The sequence below is a fragment of the Scophthalmus maximus genome, chromosome 20 (assembly GCF_022379125.1).
Source record: "Scophthalmus maximus strain ysfricsl-2021 chromosome 20, ASM2237912v1, whole genome shotgun sequence".
NCBI lineage: Eukaryota > Metazoa > Chordata > Actinopteri > Pleuronectiformes > Scophthalmidae > Scophthalmus > Scophthalmus maximus.
The window spans coordinates 10,009,077-10,027,500 of NC_061534.1; the positions used below are offsets into that span (position 1 = coordinate 10,009,077).

The 18,424-nt window shown below is 42.8% G+C and overlaps 2 protein-coding genes across 19 annotated transcripts in view; one reads left to right on the forward strand and one right to left on the reverse strand.

The window, feature by feature from the left end:
• Window positions 1-289: 289 nt before the first annotated feature.
• Window positions 290-7,849, reverse strand: ciz1a (cdkn1a interacting zinc finger protein 1a). Of its 2 annotated transcripts, none has more exons than XM_035608010.2 (16): window positions 7,694-7,849; window positions 6,947-7,211; window positions 5,947-6,074; window positions 5,619-5,860; window positions 5,363-5,456; window positions 5,193-5,271; window positions 4,930-5,015; window positions 4,694-4,773; window positions 4,382-4,588; window positions 4,138-4,268; window positions 3,918-4,011; window positions 3,689-3,802; window positions 3,451-3,603; window positions 3,201-3,279; window positions 2,955-3,076; window positions 290-2,666 (listed from the first exon to the last, which is right to left on the reverse strand). In XM_035608010.2, exons 2-16 carry the CDS (start codon window positions 7,117-7,119, stop codon window positions 2,121-2,123), a joined length of 2,328 nt encoding a protein of 775 aa, XP_035463903.2. In that variant the 5' UTR covers window positions 7,120-7,211; window positions 7,694-7,849; the 3' UTR covers window positions 290-2,120. The 2 variants fall into 2 exon arrangements, with proteins under 2 accessions (XP_035463903.2, XP_035463905.2); XM_035608012.2 differs by having other exon boundaries at window positions 6,947-7,214; window positions 7,694-7,842.
• Window positions 7,850-8,714: 865 nt separating this feature from the next.
• The window catches only part of dnm1a (dynamin 1a), a 49,129-nt gene continuing 39,419 nt past the window's right edge, over window positions 8,715-18,424 (forward strand). For 6 of the 17 annotated variants that reach the window (XM_035608832.2, XM_035608833.2, XM_035608829.2 and 3 more), the window contains exons 1-2: window positions 8,719-9,117; window positions 17,668-17,741. In XM_035608832.2, the coding sequence (XP_035464725.2) occupies window positions 8,957-9,117; window positions 17,668-17,741 (235 nt within the window). In that variant the 5' untranslated portion in view covers window positions 8,719-8,956. Of the gene's footprint in view, window positions 9,118-17,667; window positions 17,742-18,424 lie in introns of all 17 variants that reach the window. The other 11 variants (XM_035608846.2, XM_035608836.2, XM_035608838.2 and 8 more) reach the window with 4 other exon arrangements.

Below are 18,424 nucleotides of genomic sequence, written 5' to 3' on the forward strand. Positions count from 1 at the left end.
TATGCGGATATAAAAGGGGGTTTTGACATTTTGTTGACAGGTGCTCACCACAACATTCATCTCCTAGAGATTGTGCTGGGGTTTGTTTTAACTCAGCAAAGAATAGCCTTATTCAACAAAAAAACAAAACAATTGCTGATAGTAGGAGATTAAAATCTGTGCAGTACCATTTCAGTGAAAAGCCAGTTTTCTGCCCACGACACAAACCGGATCCCTAAAAATTTCTGAAAACAAACAAAACAAAAACAATGCTATGATAATTTTTCACAATTCAGCAACACTCAAAACGTACTATTGGAACACGTTTTTAATCCAAAAGCGGTCATCTGCTCAAACACTTAATGTGGTTACATTCTACATTTCAGTTCGCTAAAAGCGTGTGCTACGTGGCTAGCGACGTGGAGAACGTCTCCACTTCGCCTCCCGCACAGTCCTCTACACTTGTAGGGGTTATTATAAGTTAACAATCATTCATCCAGGGATGTAAAGAATTTGCAAAAATAACGACTAGTCGGCCCTCGTTGACCTCCTGATGCTCGACGGACAGCGGGTGGGAGATTAACATTCTCGGTGAGACGAGCTAACAGTCAGTTCTTCTCTGAAATACAGCCACATTTAAAAAGCATGGACACAGTTCATTTTGGGGAGAAAGAGGTAATTACAGAGGGTGCAATAAAAAGAAAATCATGTCATACCACAAATCCTAAAGTCCGTATTTATCACAATGATTTTAAATCAGCCAGTAAGCCCCACTATCATACTACCACTACTTGCTTTGAGTCCAAACAGGACCATGATTCTACAGCTTTGCTTTGTACTGTACATCTGACATGTACAGCGGAGACTCGTGGAAATACCAGTATGGTTTTGAGTATTTAGTCAAAAACTAATTTACTGAACAACTTTTACATTTGACAAGGATGATGGTGGCAGATTAAAAGTCTGGCATCACCAAAGTTCTTACATTTTTTTCCTGAGAGGGATCACTAATGTATGTGTGTGTGTGTGTGTGTGTGTGTGTGTGTGTGTGTGTGTGTGTGTCAAATTTCACGGCAATCCATCTAGAAGTTATCGAGACCTTACTACTCAAAGCAACAAACGTGAACCTCGTGGTCGTGGTAAAAGTCATTAATCCTCAGAGGAATTATCATCTGGGGACCATGAATGTCTGTATAGATCCATGTTGCAGATGTTGCGATATTCGATGGGATAATGCTGGTTGCAGCGGGCAACCACAATTTGTATGGTTCATCCGCCGAGGACCATAAATATCTCATAATAAAAATCCATGGCAAATCCATCCAATGGTGGTAATGGTCCTGGCTGAAAAATATCCATATCCATACTAATAAGAAATGATCAATGTGCCAATGCAAGTCAATCTAACTGTGACTTTGAAATATCACTTCCAATTAAACAGCACAAAAAGAAATCTGAATATTTTTCAAATGATCTAATCGAATTTTCTCTTTCCTGGGTGCGTTCAAAGATAATTTACCTGCAATTTTGTTTCTATTCACAATCTGTTTTTGTGTTTTGCACCTGTCGCGGAGCAGTGTCCATCGAATACAAACTAATGTCAGTATACAGACTTTACCAACGTGAACACGCCACATATTCAAAACTTGCTTCGATATTTGTATGTTGTGAAGAAGCAAGACAGAGAATAACGTGGTGCTGGATTCATTAGTGGGTATCCAAAATAAGCTTATCATTTAAAAGTGTAGTTATCTTTAGCTCAAGCTACATAAATGCATTATCAATGTGTCAATACTGAACAGAGGTTTGTTTTGAGCCTCTGTCGTTCAGACTTTCTAATGATCTCATGGTCATAGCTGTGATTTAATTCAGTATGGCTGCGCAACCCACAATTTCAGTCAAGCGTTAATATTCAACCCTGCAAGAGCAACTCACATGACCGAACAAGTCACGTTCCACAATTCACCATCAACAGTCTTCCTCTTTGTCTGCGAGTTGTTTAATTTTCCAATGTGTAGAGAGAGAGGCTGGCCTGTGTGTGTCCTGGTCGCTGTTTGATGAAAGCACCTCGTCACATCGTGACACATCCCATGTCCGGAGCTCGTACTCGGTTTCCTGTCTTTCCGCGTCGCCTCTTTGTGTCAGCGCCTGCTTGCGGCCCTCCCTGACCTGCGTTTGGCTGTGCTTTTTTCCTTCCTTGTGCTGTTCTTTTTCCCCGGGCGCACAGGAGCTTCCCCCTCCTCCTCCTCCTCTTCATTAGCATCCTCAACAGCAGCTGCCGGCTCGGAGTCCGGCTCCTCTCTGCCGCCGGCGGGAAGCTCAGCGGGACTCTCCTGGAGTACAGATGCCTGGGATGGGGTCTCTTCCTCTTGGCTGCGTAGGCCAAGGTCTTGGTCTGTGCTGCCGGCGCAGGTCGCGGAGGTGGTGCAGGCGTCCTGCGAAGCCGGATTGGGTTCCGATTCATTCTCACGTTGCCGGTCTTCCGTCTGCATTTCCAATCGAGCAAGTGCAATTTTGGGCTGCATGGAGTTCACGTTTATCACTGCACCTGTGTCATCGGAGAGGGAATTCTCTTCTGACAAGTCTGTGGTGCTTTCTGTAACGGGCCTGAGGCCGTCTGTTGCTAGGAGACATTCTCTGGAAGATTCTGCAGCTTTGCCCTTTTGACTGTGTGACGCTCTGTGCCGCTGCGAGAAAGCAAAAAAATACTGCAAATCAAATGAAGGTTCTAAAAAACAATAAACTTTGACACACATCAATTTGCCTGCAGGTGACTGCACACTAGCACCTTGTGAGTTTATATGAACCTGGATTGAGGCTTCGGTTATATACAATCAATCAAACAAAATACACACAGCTCTTAAATGCTGGACACATGAATTTTCATTTGGGCCACATATAAATCAGTTATATATCAGCTAATGCCTATTTGAGTATTTGGAAAGAAGCTTAATGAATCCTCATTAAAAACAAACCTTGAGGTTCTCGAAGTGCATCAGTGACTTGCAGTGGGTGTGTAGGGAAGAGGATTCAAAGTGGTAAAACTTGTTGCAGAGTCTGCAAATAAAACCTGCGACTGGAACCAAGAAATTGGACCCTACGATAAAGGAAAGAGGAAAGACATTTCACACATGGTGTTATCAGTAAATACAAGTGATAAGAAAAGGAAGGAAAAATAAATGCATCATGCATAGTACAATCAGGAGCTGGTCGTGACTCACCGTAGACCGTGTCTGGGTCATACTGCTCGTCACTGGTCATGTTCTTCAGAGTCACCTCTTTAACGGCGGAGCAGCCATCCTGTACCAGGTCAGCATGGACACAGTGAACAACTATGTTGTGATAAACGCACCATTTGTGATGCACTAACATTGTTATTTCCGAATGTACTCGAAGGGATGTTGGTAAAATCTTATTATAAATAATCTTGTTGGGGGGATGACAAAGGACAACAAATTCTACGTAAATCACCTGTTTCTCAGAACAATCTTGGTCTCCATCACTCCTCTGTCTCTCTTCCACCTCACTGCCCTCCTCCTCCTCCTCTTCCTCCTCCAATGAAAAGCCGTCCGTGTCCATGGCAGTCAGCTTGGCCAAGGCCTCACAGCCATCCTTTTCCTGCAGCTAATTGGACAGGTGCGAGAGTGTGGCAAAATCAGTATTTGAATTCATTTTCATCTTTAAGTAAATTATTAACTAACGTCTTTACCTTCTCCATTTTCTGTTTATGCTCCTGGGACTGCAAGTGCTCCACAAAAATCTGAGCGGTCCTGAAGTGTTTCTTGCAGACCGTGCAGGAGGAGATGGCTGCTCTACTGGCAAGCTGAGAGGAACGGAGGGACACAGATCAGTTACTTTCGTCGCTGAACGCAACAGTTCATGAACTCAGAAATGACATTGTGTAAATGTGCTGCTCTACAAAGAGAGTTTCTGAATACTTTGTGCTCCTCGGTGCGACGGTGGTCCATGATGCTGCTGGTGAAGTGGGTGTGACAGGTGGCACACCAATGCTTCAAGTCGGCTTTTTTCTCCCTGCGAAGAACATTAGTATTATTTCAACTCTCATAATGGCTGTTTGCAAACATAGGGAGTTTAACTGTTTATAAAATCGGATTATAAAAACACGCCAAACTCCTATTTGTGCATTTAAAAACTGACCCATCTTTGTTTGCTCCCTGTAGAGACTCCTGCACTCGTGGCAGCAGTGTGACCAGACAGGCGTTGCTCATGTGTTGGATCTCCATCATCCTCTGCTGGTGGGAGACGCTGTTCATGTGACTCCTGAAGTTCTACAAAAAAAAACATGAAAGAGAAAAAAATTTGTTCCAACAACAGATGGGAGGGACTACATTCCAAATCTGACCCATGTACGTCACTGTATGAGTGTGTACGTTGGACCCACTTGCTGGTTGTGGCAGGTAATGCTGCAGAGGTAGCAGTAGAACTTGTTGGCGCCCTCCGCGACACCTTCCTCCCCTTCTTCCTGGTCGCCTGCTGAACCCAAGGAGTCATCTTTTCCCTGCAGCATCTCCTCCGGGGGTAAATTAACCTGCTGGTCATCTTCACTCAGCCTGCCAGACGGTGACGGGGCAGACAAGCAGCTGTGCATCTACAAAGAGGTTTCACAAAGTAAATGGCATAGTTATATAAAAGTCATTGCTCCGTAAGTGTTTAAATGATTCTACGTATGACCTGATGATGATGATCCTCTCACCTCTTCAGCTCTGCTCTCCTCCAGCATCTCGACAACATCCGATTCCCCCGTAGAACCTCCTTCTCCCAGAATGGCGCAATCTGGCCAAAATAATCAAGGCCAAGCAAAAAAATACACAGTGATTGATCATCATCTCAACTGACCTGTACTTCACTACATCTAGATGAAATTACTGCACAATATCTGTGGTATCTGGAAATATTGACTCTCGAGTTGTTAGGTTTGAGTGTTTTTACCTTCAGAACGTCTCTCCAATGTGTTGCCGTTAGAAACTGAAGTAAGAACCTCTGCCTCAGCATCTGCAATAGTGATTATCTCTGGCCTGAGAAGAAAAAAAGTTGGTTATCAAGCAAAATCAGTTCTATAATCATTTTTCTTCGTGATTTGTAAATAAAAAACCCTGTCAAATCTCTCTTCCTTTTCCTCAGAAACACAGATGATGTGATAAGATTTTCTAGACGCTCATCAATTACAGCAATAAAAAAATTGGTTTCTTTACCCCTCTATCCTCTGCTTTTTCACTGCAGGTTCGTCAAGATCCCCCTCCAAAATCTGTGTAGGCCCGTCTACTCCTGCCACTGCAAAACCAAAGTTTAAAGTTTCGTATGATATTCAACTCATGCTTCGTCTCTTAACTAACTCTCAGCGCCGACTGGATTGCAGCTCTACCTGATTCAGTCTTTTCAGCCGGTTCCTCGGTTGTGCTCCCTGCTGCCACCTGCTCGCTGTCATGCTTCCTGTCTGGCTGGCGAGCCACGACGTCCTACACACAGAGACCAATTAACTTGAATTTCAAATATGCTGTATATAAAGAGGCTTGGCTTGTGTATTATTATTTGTGATGCATCTGAGAGTCATACAACTCCAATGGCATGTGTTAGATGGGATAAAATTGTAATCATTATAATGGTGTTGTTGTAATTACTGTGATGGTGGATGAAGAGAAGGAGGAAGGGGCTGTAGTGGGGATGCTGTTGTTGGTGTTGTTGTTGTTGTTGTTGTAGTAGCGAGCGTGTGGATGAAATGATCGTGCAGCTGGGAAACCCATGATGGGGGAGTTGATGGCCATGCCCATGGGAACCGGCCCCAGCAGAGACGACCTGGACCCAGCTGTGAAGAACTGACGGAACTGCTGCCCACCCATCCCAAAGTTCCGCATAGCATTACCTGAGACAGAGGAAAAAACAAGAAAGGACTTTTAGTTTAGCTCTTTTCCAGATACTGCAGTTATTTAACCATAGTCCCAACTGTACCCTGCATCTGCTGCATCAGTAGGGCCCCCTGCAGCATGGGATTGGGGGCGAGGATGGTAGTCTGGGTCGCCTGGCACAGGTTGACCATCCTGGCAGAATTGGCTGTCTGGGGAGGCCCAGGGAGGGCTCTAACACAGAGAAGAAAAAATAAACACAAAGCGTCATTTCCACGGATACAACCTTATGGAAATCTGTAGCTCAAAAGATGCAGAGTTTTGGTTAAAAGTTGACAGCCACAGAAGTGTGTTGTCTGACTAACCTAGAAATGAATTTTACAAACAAGTATATTATTGAAATATTAGCAAATGTCCTGATGTAAAACCACGAGGAAAAGAAAATGAGAGGAAAATTACAGTATGTTAACATCTGTGACATCCAAATGCAGGTTGTCGGTGTGATTTTTTTTCTCACAATTATGATGATTATCTATGCAATGTACTTGCTGCTGCTATTGCTCATCCTCAGAATGAGGAGGCCCAAAAACAACAGCTGATTTTATATCAAAACTAAGGTTGTGGGTTTGCTAGTGGCAGGAGGCCGTGACCAAGTTGTGAGGCCAGTAATCTTGCAACAGAGTTTTATATAGTCTGCAGTTTATCAGTTTTACCTTTGGGCAATGAAGATAACAAAGCACAGCAATAGTCCAACTGTTAATGTAAACACCACCTGATGAGTATCAGATCCAGGAACACACTGCAGTTAACGTCTCTCCTTAGTGACGGTATCAAACAAGGCACCTCGAGGACATGTAGGAGCATGTCAGCATAGCTGCTGATTCTAGGTCAAACATTTACTTCAAAAGACAAACAAATTGCAGCGTCGATGGTCTAACGCACAACCAACCAAATGTCCCATGTAAATTTAAAATGCTGCACCCTGACACATTTTCAGCCTCCACTTCAAACCGTTCAGTCCGACTTGTGTTGTGACGACCACAGTAGCCACGCGCTTCACCCCCGGAGGCCCTGCCTGATCCCCGGCCTCGAGTTAACCTGCTTACCGCTGCGTCTGGTGGTGGTGATGGGCGACATGATGACCCGGAGGCGGCTGCGGCGGCGGGGGAGGCGGGGGCTGCTGCTGGAAAAGTTGCTGTAGCTGCCGGAGGTGCTGTTGAAACTGCTGCTGCTGTTGCTGCTGCTGCTGCTGCTGCTGATGGATGTGCGGATTGAACATCGCGGGCTTCGAATTTCCGCCGGTAGACGGTGAGTTGACAAGTCCCGCAGCTGCGACGTGCCAATGTGTTGAAACCTCTCAGGCAAACAGAGCTGCTGGGTCGGAGGAGGAAAGAGCCGACGTGAGTGTGAGCCCCCCCCGGCTGTCAGAACAACTCTTTGTTGCACGGACACATCCAACGACACCCCCCACCCCCCCGCTCCAGACAACAGGTCGCTCATATGTCGTGATGACAACTAGCTAGTGTTAGCACGTGAGCTAACAACAATTTGCGCTTGTTTTGGTTTTCGCGTATGTTATTTTACTGGCCAACTTTATGAAGAAAACGTCATTTCAATTGTTTGAGGAGCAGCGACGTGTTATTACAAAAACCAGCGCAAAGTAAATATCTCGAGTCAGCAGATGAATAAACTGTCACTCGCCACGAAATGAACGGAGCTACATTAGCCACCGCTCAGTAACTGAACCCGAGCAGTTAGCTTTAGCATTGGTAGCGCAGATACACGAGCTGCGCCTCCGCAGCTACTTTCATGACACACGTTACTGTAGACTTCTCACGGCTCTTACGACTTACTTGTCGACGAGGAGAGCGGCGGTGTCTGCGGCGCACGGTCCGTGAATAGCTGCTCTCAGAGCCGATGCAACTTACACACAAAGCAGCAGCAACAACAACCAGACGCTCCTGGTTAGTGAAAGTGCTGCAACCTGCCGCCCTCTGGTGGCTCTCGGGAGTAAATGCTCCAATATTATCTCGCCATATTGAGTTTTGGATTATATATTATTTTTCTATTGACACTAAATGAAAACATGAAATAAAACGATTCAATTTTTTAAGATTCATAATTTTTCACTTGTAGAGTCTGGAGTATGATATAAATAATGAATGAATAAGGTTACGATAACCTGGCATCTTGCACTAAGTGGATATTAAATTATTAAATACTGACAGCAATTCAGTTAGAAGGAAACAGTGAATATAGTTTTTTATTGAATTGTATAATTTGTTTTAGTTATATTGACACGTGACACTGTATACTTTTGTGAATGGTCAACAATTGTTTGTATATACAGTAGGCTATTCATATTTCTTAGACATTAAATAGATTTTGATGACACAGATAGATAGATGGAGAGATAATATGTCCAATATTTAAGATATATGTATTGTAATTGGATTTAAAGTGTCCATCCATTCGGACCACACATATTTTACATAAACAAACTAATAAACTTAGAATGTGATGCACAAACATAAATAAGACAAGTACGATGAACCCAATACACAATAACCAGATGGCTATATATTTATAATCAATAAATCCAATTTCTTTCAAATTCGTAAGAACCAGGTTTATGTATTCAATATTGATGAAGCTACTTTTCTGAAATCACATTAAGTCGATCAATTTGTTTCAGTTATATCTGTGTAATCAAAAGGAATGGAAATTTGATATGCAATTAATATACATGAAGGTTAAATTAGGCCTGAATAGACAGGTACTGTAAACAGCAGTGACAGGCAGTGACAGCAGATCAGTGTCGCCACCCAGCGGTGTATCTGGAGAACTGCAGGGATCTCTCCTGAGGAAAATACAAGAGATCATCCTCCTCCTCCTCCCTGCGGTGCTTGGTGGAGAGGAGAGTCCAAGCGGAGGTGATTTGACACACCGAGGAGGAGGCGCTGTCGATGAGGCAGCGAAGCGAAGAGTGAACCGGTGCGAGGGCAGTGTGAGACGCGAAGGGTGCCCGAGGAGGGACGACTGGAGAGAAATAAGATATAAATCCCCCCTGCGGCCCCTGACGAGAAGGACATCGCCTGCCTCATTCCGCCGTGAAGATGGGGAACCGGGGAATGGAGGATCTGATTCCTCTCGTGAATCGGATGCAGGATGCCTTCTCCGCCATCGGCCAAAACGCTACCCTGGACCTGCCACAGATCGCCGTGGTGGGCGGCCAGAGCGCGGGGAAGAGCTCGGTGCTGGAGAACTTCGTCGGGAAGTAAGTCGTTTTTCCACGGCTGTGCGCGGTCGGTGCATCACGCAAAGCTGCCGCTTTTCGTTTGACACTTTGCACATCTCAGTCCCCATCCCCCCTCTTCCTCTTCTTCTCAGGCAGGTTTAAATCCAGCGCACAGTCTCCAAAGAGAGCGATGCTGAGCGGTGCAAATTTCGCACATATCTCCTGTTGTATCGTTTCCATCTCCCTGCTCTCATACATGCAGCACCAATGCAATAGGAGATTATTTCGTAATGCGAAGTGAAGTTCATGTGTTAACCAAATACATGATGCATCATCATCATCATCATCATCATCATCATATAAAGAAAAATAATTATCCATTTCAATGTTGAAATGATGTTTATGATCATACATCCTATATGGCATCTACCCCAGAGGCAGGCTTAGTGTTTGGATGCCGACTTCCTGTATAGCAGACACAGATGCAGGCAGCTTTACTGGATGTGTTGTTGTTTCTGTGGCAGCAGGGCCACAATTCTGTGTTGTCCACACCAGCAATTTAATCCTCCAGGCCAGGGTGCAAAATGATGTGTGTGTGTATGAGCATGCAGTTTTCTGTCTGTCAGAGCTGCTGCTGCTGCTGCTGCTGCTGCTGCTGCTGCTGCTGATGATGATGATGATGGTGATGGTTTAAAGTGAAGCAAGGGGAACAAATCTGATGTGTTATGCTGCAGTGTGACCTTGCAGCGAGAAAGAGAAAGAGAGAGCGAGCAAGAGAGAGAGAGAGAGAGAGTCCACCTGAGCTTTGAGCCCTTTCAGCTCAGCTCTTCCATCTGTCTGCCAGTGCTTACGCCGTATAAGTGAAGATTATACCTCATACAGGCGAAGACATGGGGGGTCACCCGCCTGTCAACTCTGTTTGCTTTGCTCTTCAATTTATCAGAATGTTTTCAGCGTGTGATTCAGCAGTATTTCCTGCCTCAGCAAGGTCAGAGTGTGTGTGCAGACCGAGCCCACCCCCCACACTGAACGAGGCCCGTGGAATCCACCATCATTCATCCCACAGGACAGAGAGAGAGAGATCTGCCAGTGCAGCAGTGCAAAGTTGAATCGTCCCTTTTCTTATACATTCTTGTTCTTACGTTTGTTTAGCAGCAGAGAGGACAAATAGTTCCCCGCATGGCCAGAGTGCTAATCCCCATCTTAACGTGTAGTAGGTGAGGCAGGCCTACTGTTTACATGTCAGGCTATTAGGCTAATCTACACACGAGGAGGCTCCTTGTGGAAGTTATATGAGCTTCATGGTTGAAAGATGTGGCCTGCAAATGCCAATTCAGGGGATTTAAATGGAACCGATTTAGTGTCGCACTCGCGTTGCATCATCACACTCACAACGTACGGCTGAAAAAAAATGAGTTAGTGAACCCGGAGATAGAATCTTCTTCACTTCGATTTTCCTGCTTGTCAAAACTTGGCGCCTACATTATCCAGAATGCAACTCAAACTGTCACAAATGGATTAACATTGCATGTATTAGCATATATCACGAATATATGCTAATACATATCATTATTCAACTTTTCCACTCCCTAAGCTTTGTAAATACACTTTTACGAATTAAATTGGTGGAGTTTCCCTTTAACTCCGTATCAGCACATGAATTATCGCCAATAACAGAAATACACACTCTGAAGCATAAACACAAACTGAAAATCATTTCCCCTCCATCTGTAGCCATTTAGCCACTGTATGGTATTTCATTTTGATACTTTGTCGTCCAATAGGGGAATTATTATGAGCATAATTTCAAAACCGCCGATCTTGATGGGAGCTTATTATCCCTTTTAATCACATGCTGTGCACGTTATTGTTTTTTTCATTTCTTCTTCAGTGATTTGTACTATTTAAACCATCTTTTTACACTGAGCAGGGCCACGTTGTTCTGCACTCGCTCAGCTGTTGTCATAGCAACAGCTTGTGCCTAATTACGTCGCTTTACCCGAGGGACCGGTGGGGTAGACGGAGGAAAAAACCCCAAACATCACAAGTGAATGTTGTATTGCAGTGGAGCCTTGTGTCTTTTACCCGTGAAGCAGCATCACTACATCTTGTTGCAGGTGTCAGTGAGGCCTGTAGTCATCTTGTAGCAGTGGACACATTGCAGATACTGGTCTGGTGTTAATGTATGCACTAGTCCCACTGCAGTGACTCAGGTCCTCCTGTCCTCCTCCTCCTCCTCCTCCTCCATCTCCTCTAGTGTACACCCCCACCACCACCCTCCCTGTGGCCCATTGTGCTCGTGTTATTGGGCCTAAATAAACACGCACTTACAATACGCTGTGTGTTTACATGTCACCACCATAGACACTTTTTTTTCTTCCATCACTACCGCTCGTCTCTTAATGAGACGATAACACTGCAGTCTCTCTGAAAAGTTATTTAACGTCTTTTAGGCATCATTATCATTAAGCCGCTCGCTATCTTTGCTTTGAATAAAAACCAGCGTCATCGTGCTCGATTTTGGCAGGAATGTAGGCCTGATTATTTCTCTCCCGGTCCTTGTCTTTGCTCTCCCCTCTGACTGGTTTTGCAGCTTACGGTCAGAGAAGACGATCAATATGTATCAATAGGTACAGGAGATGTATAAATGGCTGAGAGATGTTTACATCAGTTATTTCCACAAGCCACATACAATGTTTTAAACAGAGCATGGCATTTGGCAGGTCAGAAAAAAAGTGAAAACATCTTTCATTCTGTCTTAGTTATCCAAACACTCTTTCTACATAGGGCGAGATAGAATTTCAACAAGGAAGTAGAAGCTGCAGGATCGATTCAAACCCTGTTGAAGGACTTTGATGTGCATCTAAATGCTCTTTCTTCTGTCACATGACACCTTTCCTCTCAGGTGGATTGGATTTTAAATGTTACGTCCCAGACAGATGGGGAGGTGGGGACAAGGACGGCCGACCTCCGAGTGATAGACAAGCAGTTGAGATATTCCCTGCTAAAGGCTATGGAAAACATTCAAGGACGCTAATCAAATTGATCTATTTCTCTTCATCGTCTGTCCTTCACTGACTTAAAAAAATGAAACATTTTCATTATGTGTCCTTCTTCTTTTATCTGTTCACTGCGAAGAGCTGCTAAGTAAATGCAGAAAGGTTAAACTAAAATTACAGAGATCCACAAAATATAATCAAATAAGCGACACTGCATGTCATCAAATTATATCTTTTAGCAATCGAGACATTCATCTGTAACAATTTCTCTCGTCTCTTCGTCTATGACAAGCTGAGATGTATTTAGCTGTGTTGGCAGACTTCCTCTTTTTCTTTTCTTCTTGAACGAGTTGCAGATTTTCATTGGAAAGGGGATGAAAAATAATAACCTCTAGAAATGTTTTAAAATAGTGAAAAACAAAAACAAGGCCAACAAAGCCTATGATGTCGACTTCAAAAACAGTGTCAGGCATCTAAACATGTTAATGATAAGGAAAGCAGAAAATCCTCATAGATAGATAGATCAGACCATCGTCTCAATGAATTCACTGTTCATTTCAGAACCACACGTTATAGCTGTAAGCATCAAACATCACTCCGTTAGCCCTGCACCTTCTAGAGCAGGTGCCCCACTGACCACCAGCCTGTGGACTGACAGTGAAGAGGACACATCTCACGAATCTGAAAGTCAGCACCACGCCCGGTATCCTCATCTGCGTCTGATGTCTGAAGTCATTCGTTTCCCTCCCATGAGTGTCATTAGCACAGACAAAGCAGGGAGTCTTACTGGTGGAAGTGGGGACGTTTGGTCACACGTGGACATATTTGACTCAGTTTCAACATCACTGCATGGACAGTGAGTCTCAATGAAAATGAAGAGATGCAATTTGAAAAGTAGCGGCCAAGCTGCGGCGGGGCCGGAGCTGTGTGTGACACGCTCTGTCTACAGGAAATATCTACTTCCAGCTTCTCAAATGCTTTTTCTTTATCTTTTTTGGAAAATCTCTGGGGTTTTTCTTTTGGCCATTTTAAGGAATCTCGTTGGGCTTTCAGAAATTGTGACTGTGAAAAACTGTGATTTTTGTGTGGTATTTTCAGACATTCAATCAGTTAATTATTAAAATGAAATAATCCCTAGTTGCAGCTCTAGTCTGTATAGATATTCCCTTTCAATTAAAACTCATTACTGTATTTATGTTGAATTTGAGTTGTCGTAGGTTGTTTCTTTTAGCCCAGAAAGCAGTTTCAGCACCACGGACAGCTCTTAAAAAAACCCCCAGCCAAATCAGCACCACATCTGCACATCTTCTCCGAAACACAACTATAAAAAAATAAATACAGTTTCACTGCCAGTGACAGTCAAATATTCCCAGAAGAGTAAAAGGTACCTCAGTTTTCTGTCACCGTAGCAGAAATAGTTTCAAGTGCATTTTGATTCCTCATGAGGGATTTAAGGTTTGTTTTTAATCGCAGATACATTCAATAGGAAACATAAATTTAAAGGTCACACACTGTGTTTGTGACGTTTTCCTGGGCTGGAGGATGTTGTTGCTCCAAGGCTCACAGCGCAGCCGACTGAAGCACTTTGTCATCAGTGACGGCTGCTGGCACTAGCGCAACCCGGGGAACATAAAAAGTGTAACGCAGATGTTGTGTCCTCCCTTCCACTGCTGCCACCACTGTTCCAACCCCCACGCTGGGATTAAGTTCATGATATGTCGCTGGTTTCACGTATTACATAACGCAGAGAGGGCCGGAAGCGACTCTGATGAGCAGCGGCAGCAGCTTCGCTCATGTGAAAGACAAGAACGCGTACTGTAGCTCCACTCAAGCCTTCATTCCTTTCAACTGAAACCATGAGGGGGAGGCAGAGAAACAGAGAAGGCTGGTGCGTCCAATGATTTAGAAAGGATCAAGTGTAGAGGAAACGCCACAATAAGAATATAAATGATATTTTTAAATAAATACTGTATAGAAGCCATTGTTTTCAGGATGTGCTGTGAAAATTGATAAGACAGACGTACTCTGATGTGATATTTTGTTCATGTTTTTTAATCTCCTGACTGGTTTTGAGGAAGGAATTTTTTTTTGTGGGAGTTCTGGTTCAGTCGGTCCTCAACCAGTTCACTATGTTTGATTAATTGTATAATCTTTCATGTCAGCTGAACATGAATAGTATAGAAATATGTAACTTATGTGCCATTCCTGGTTTTCTCTAACAAGCACATAAGTAGATAAATGTGTTGGTCAACAAATAGATACATAGTTTCTGAACGGTCTCAGAATATTGGGCCTGATTTGCCCGTGTCATTGATCTGCTGATGACAGTAAGAGTGTTAGAAAGCAGAGGATTACAGCTAATCTGTGTTTGGACAGCAGCGCACCAACAACACATTCTCCCATTGGCTCTGGTCAAATCTGGAATCCAGCATCCTGCTATTTCATTGGCTCAATGTACCTCCCAGGTGGACAGTAGTGTGTGTGTGTGTGTGTGTGTGTGTGTGTGTGTGTGTGTGTGTGTGTGTGTGTGTGTGTGTGTGTGTGCGTGCACTTTTCATCATTAACAGCATTATTGTCATTCTTAAACCCAAACGATGAAAATTGCCTGTCTGTGCTGGTTCTCTGCAGAGCAGGATTAGACATGGCTCAGTGTCCGCATGGTTCTGGGAATCGGAAGTGATGTGACGCACATGACGAGAGAGTTGGTAAAATGTCTATGAAGTCTACGTGATCTCACACACTCTCACAGCTGCTATCCCCCTCGTAAATGCCTGATACCATACATTCATTTGAATTCATGAAAATAAAAATCTACTATTCATTTACTATTCAGAGAAAAAGAGATGGGGGGGGGGGGAGTGAGAGGAAGACCTGCAGTTAAAGCCATCTGTCTCCTCATAAACGTGTCCAAGTGGGAGAAAGGGACAGTCACTCACACACACACACACACACACACACACACACTGGCAGACAGACGGGACAGGGAGGAGACCAGCAGATGGACAGACGGAGTGCACACTAAAAGGCCGACTGAGAGCAGGGTTTCCTGTGTTTTAGAGGAACAACAAACAGTTGCTGCTGTATGTGGAGAGGCCGGTGTTGGTGATGAGCAAACACATTTTTCCCACATTTCAAATCTGTGTCCCCTAATTTGAATAATTTTTATGACAATTAAGTAAAGAAAACTGAAACAGGGGCTTGAATGAATGAATGCAAGAGTTAGCTGAAACTCTGAATCTTATGATGAACAAACAGGAAACAACAAATAATAATAGGAAATATGTATACATTTGTGTTATCAGTGTAAATGACTGAAATTGTAAGTTGAAGGGGTCCTATAACGCTTGAGAAATCACATGTCCAGCAGCCACGTGTCCAACACTCACATCTGATTGCTGAATTAGCGTTTTCCTTGTCAGGCCACGATTCCGAGCAGAAGTAGCTCAGCCCTGATTAACTCTCAACGCTCGTGACTCGTGTTTCCAAACTGCCTCGGGCTTTGCTGCAGGTTCAGACCGAGTCCTCAACGATTTATTATTCATGTCGTTCACTTCATTACTGTCTCATCAGATACTGAATAATTTATCTCTGTAAGTTAAAAACTATAGAGCCCAAACTATTTATCAGTTGGCTGATAAAACTGCCCGATGTGAGCCTTTCACAGACATGTGAGCTTCAGCATTTATGTTGGGCCGGTATTAAAAACTTTTATTTTACAGAAAAGATTTGCATTTATTTTTACATTTGACATAAAAATGATTTTGTCAATTCAAGTTCCATATATTTGGTTGTTTTCTTTTTAATTATATTAATCTATGATAACGATTATCGTTAAAGTGTAAAATTTCAAGCCTCATATATATTTATTCTTCATAAGGGTCCGATAACAAAACCTTAGGAATCATTAATATTGGTACTGGCATATGCCCCCAAAAATTTGTGTCGATCGGGCTCTATTAAATTATTTTGATCACAATTTATGATTGAAATATTTATGAAAACATTTAGCTATTCTCCCTCTTCAATTAAAATTGTGATTCACCAAATATATAAATATCAATGCTTGAATTGTAGTTGTATGATGTTTTTTTAAAGCAAGTTAACAGCTCTTACACAATGTTAGATTGAATACTGCAGTATATGTCTCCATCAGCCCCTTGTTATTGTGGCTGTAAACACACACACACACACACACACACACACACACACACACACGTGTCACTAAATGAGAACTATCGTGTTGGCTGTTGAGGAGCACACAGTGCCAGTGGCGAGCTGACGCTGATGTTGCGTAAGCAGTTGAGCAGCTCCAAAGAAATCAGTGTCTTGTACGTGAGAAAGCATAAAACACATGTTAGCAGTGATTCATTTGTACAAGCACATGCTCTCCAAAACACACACACCTCAGACACTGCAGGACCGTATTTTATCTGGTATAGCAGATGTGAAACACATGTGATTTGCAGGGAAACATACACACAAATCCTCTCTTGCTCCTTAAGAGAATAGAAGAAAGAATATCCAAAATTTCAAGTGAGTGTTATGTTTGTTTTTATTCTCTGGAATACAGTTTCCAGGAATTGGAAAACACTCTGGCCAACCGCAAAAGAAACTCAAAGCTCACAAGCTCAGCTTAGTAGCTTTTTTTACTGGTCTTCCCTGTGAACCATTAGTGTAAGTGAGCTGTTAAATTGTTCTGCAGTGATTTTTTTTTCACTCTCGCTTCTGATAAAGAAATGCAGATGTTCTTTTTAATGACAAACATTAAAACAGCAATGAACAACTGGTAACTTCCAAAGTCAATGTCAGGTTTCAGTGTTTTATCATTTATCAGTAATGTTCTGAGTTTTCAATGAACAGATGAGAAAAGATTGTCTGTATGAATGTTAAATCTTAATTATTTATAGGACAAACAAATTACCCCTTACATTTTAAATGAAGAGCTGATCAGTGATCATGTTATTAGTCATTAAGACAGAAAATTACTCTTTTAATAATATAATTTTGGATAATAATTGCAGTTTTCAGATGCCAAATTTTCCTCTTGTATACTCTGTGTAAAATATAATTCTAGAATCTGAGTACATGCTGCTTTTTTTAGATTTGTAATGCCTGCAAATATTTTTTGGGGACGATTTAAAACTGTATACTCTAAGTAATTGAAATGTTTAACTCAAAAGAACAACAATCCAAAGATTATTTATTAATTAAAACAGTCCCAATGCAATTGGGAAGTGTTTGTCTTTTCCCAGGGTTTGTTTGAACTGGGATTAATAAAAAAAAGCTCTTGAAATTTTAGGCACATATTTTTTCTTATTGCCAAGACGATCGCTGAAGAAACAGCACTGCAGTAAATTAAATGACACACACACACACACACACACACACACACACACACACACACACACACACACACACACACACACACACACACACACACACACACACTCACTCACTCCCACTGCTCTTGGTATAGATTTGAACAAAGCCAAAGGATGCTGATTCATAATCACTGACTCTTGCTCCTTTGATATTTTCTAATTTATTCATTAATATTATTAATTTCCTTTCCTCGTTGTCTGCGTTACAGGGATTTCCTTCCTCGTGGTTCTGGCATTGTGACTCGTCGTCCTTTGGTTCTGCAGCTGATGACCTGTCCGACAGGTAAAAACATCTTCCCCAGACACGCAGCAGTCAAAACTGAACTTATTTCGGGGGTCTTAAAGACGTGTCTTCATGTTTCTCTGTCAAGTGTGCGAGCAGACTCTAGACATACAAATGTGTCAGTGAGATCACCCACAGGGATAATTCGAAGCCAGCATTTGTGCTTGGGACTTTTTGATCCTTAATATCATTGTAGTACAAAGGTGGAAATAGCAAAAAAGATATTGACTTCTTTTCTGTTCTTCAAGAGGGAATTTGTTAATTCTGTTTTTCTTAAACTCTGTGTGCCGGTTGGACCAAGGCCTGAATAAAAAAAGGGTTGAAGCCAGCCTCTAGTGGCCAATAACTGAAGTTCATTTTAAGTGACTTCAGGACTAATCTCAATGTTCAACATCTTTACGCCGACATACTTTAGCAAAGTCCAGCTGCCTTTCATTAACTGTACTAGACCTAACTCTTCAATCTTCGTAGCCTCTGAGTGACATCCATCCTGTAGAAGGAGGAGAAAGAGACGGAGGTTAAGAAACTGACACCATTTTAAGCTCCCACAGGTGCAAACCTACCCCATTTCCTCTGGACTCTGAAATAATTCATCTTCCACTCTCACTTCTTCGTGGGAAAACAGTCGCTCAGCATCTTTTCCACACCATCCTCGTGTGGCCTTGGTTACAATTCATTAGGTT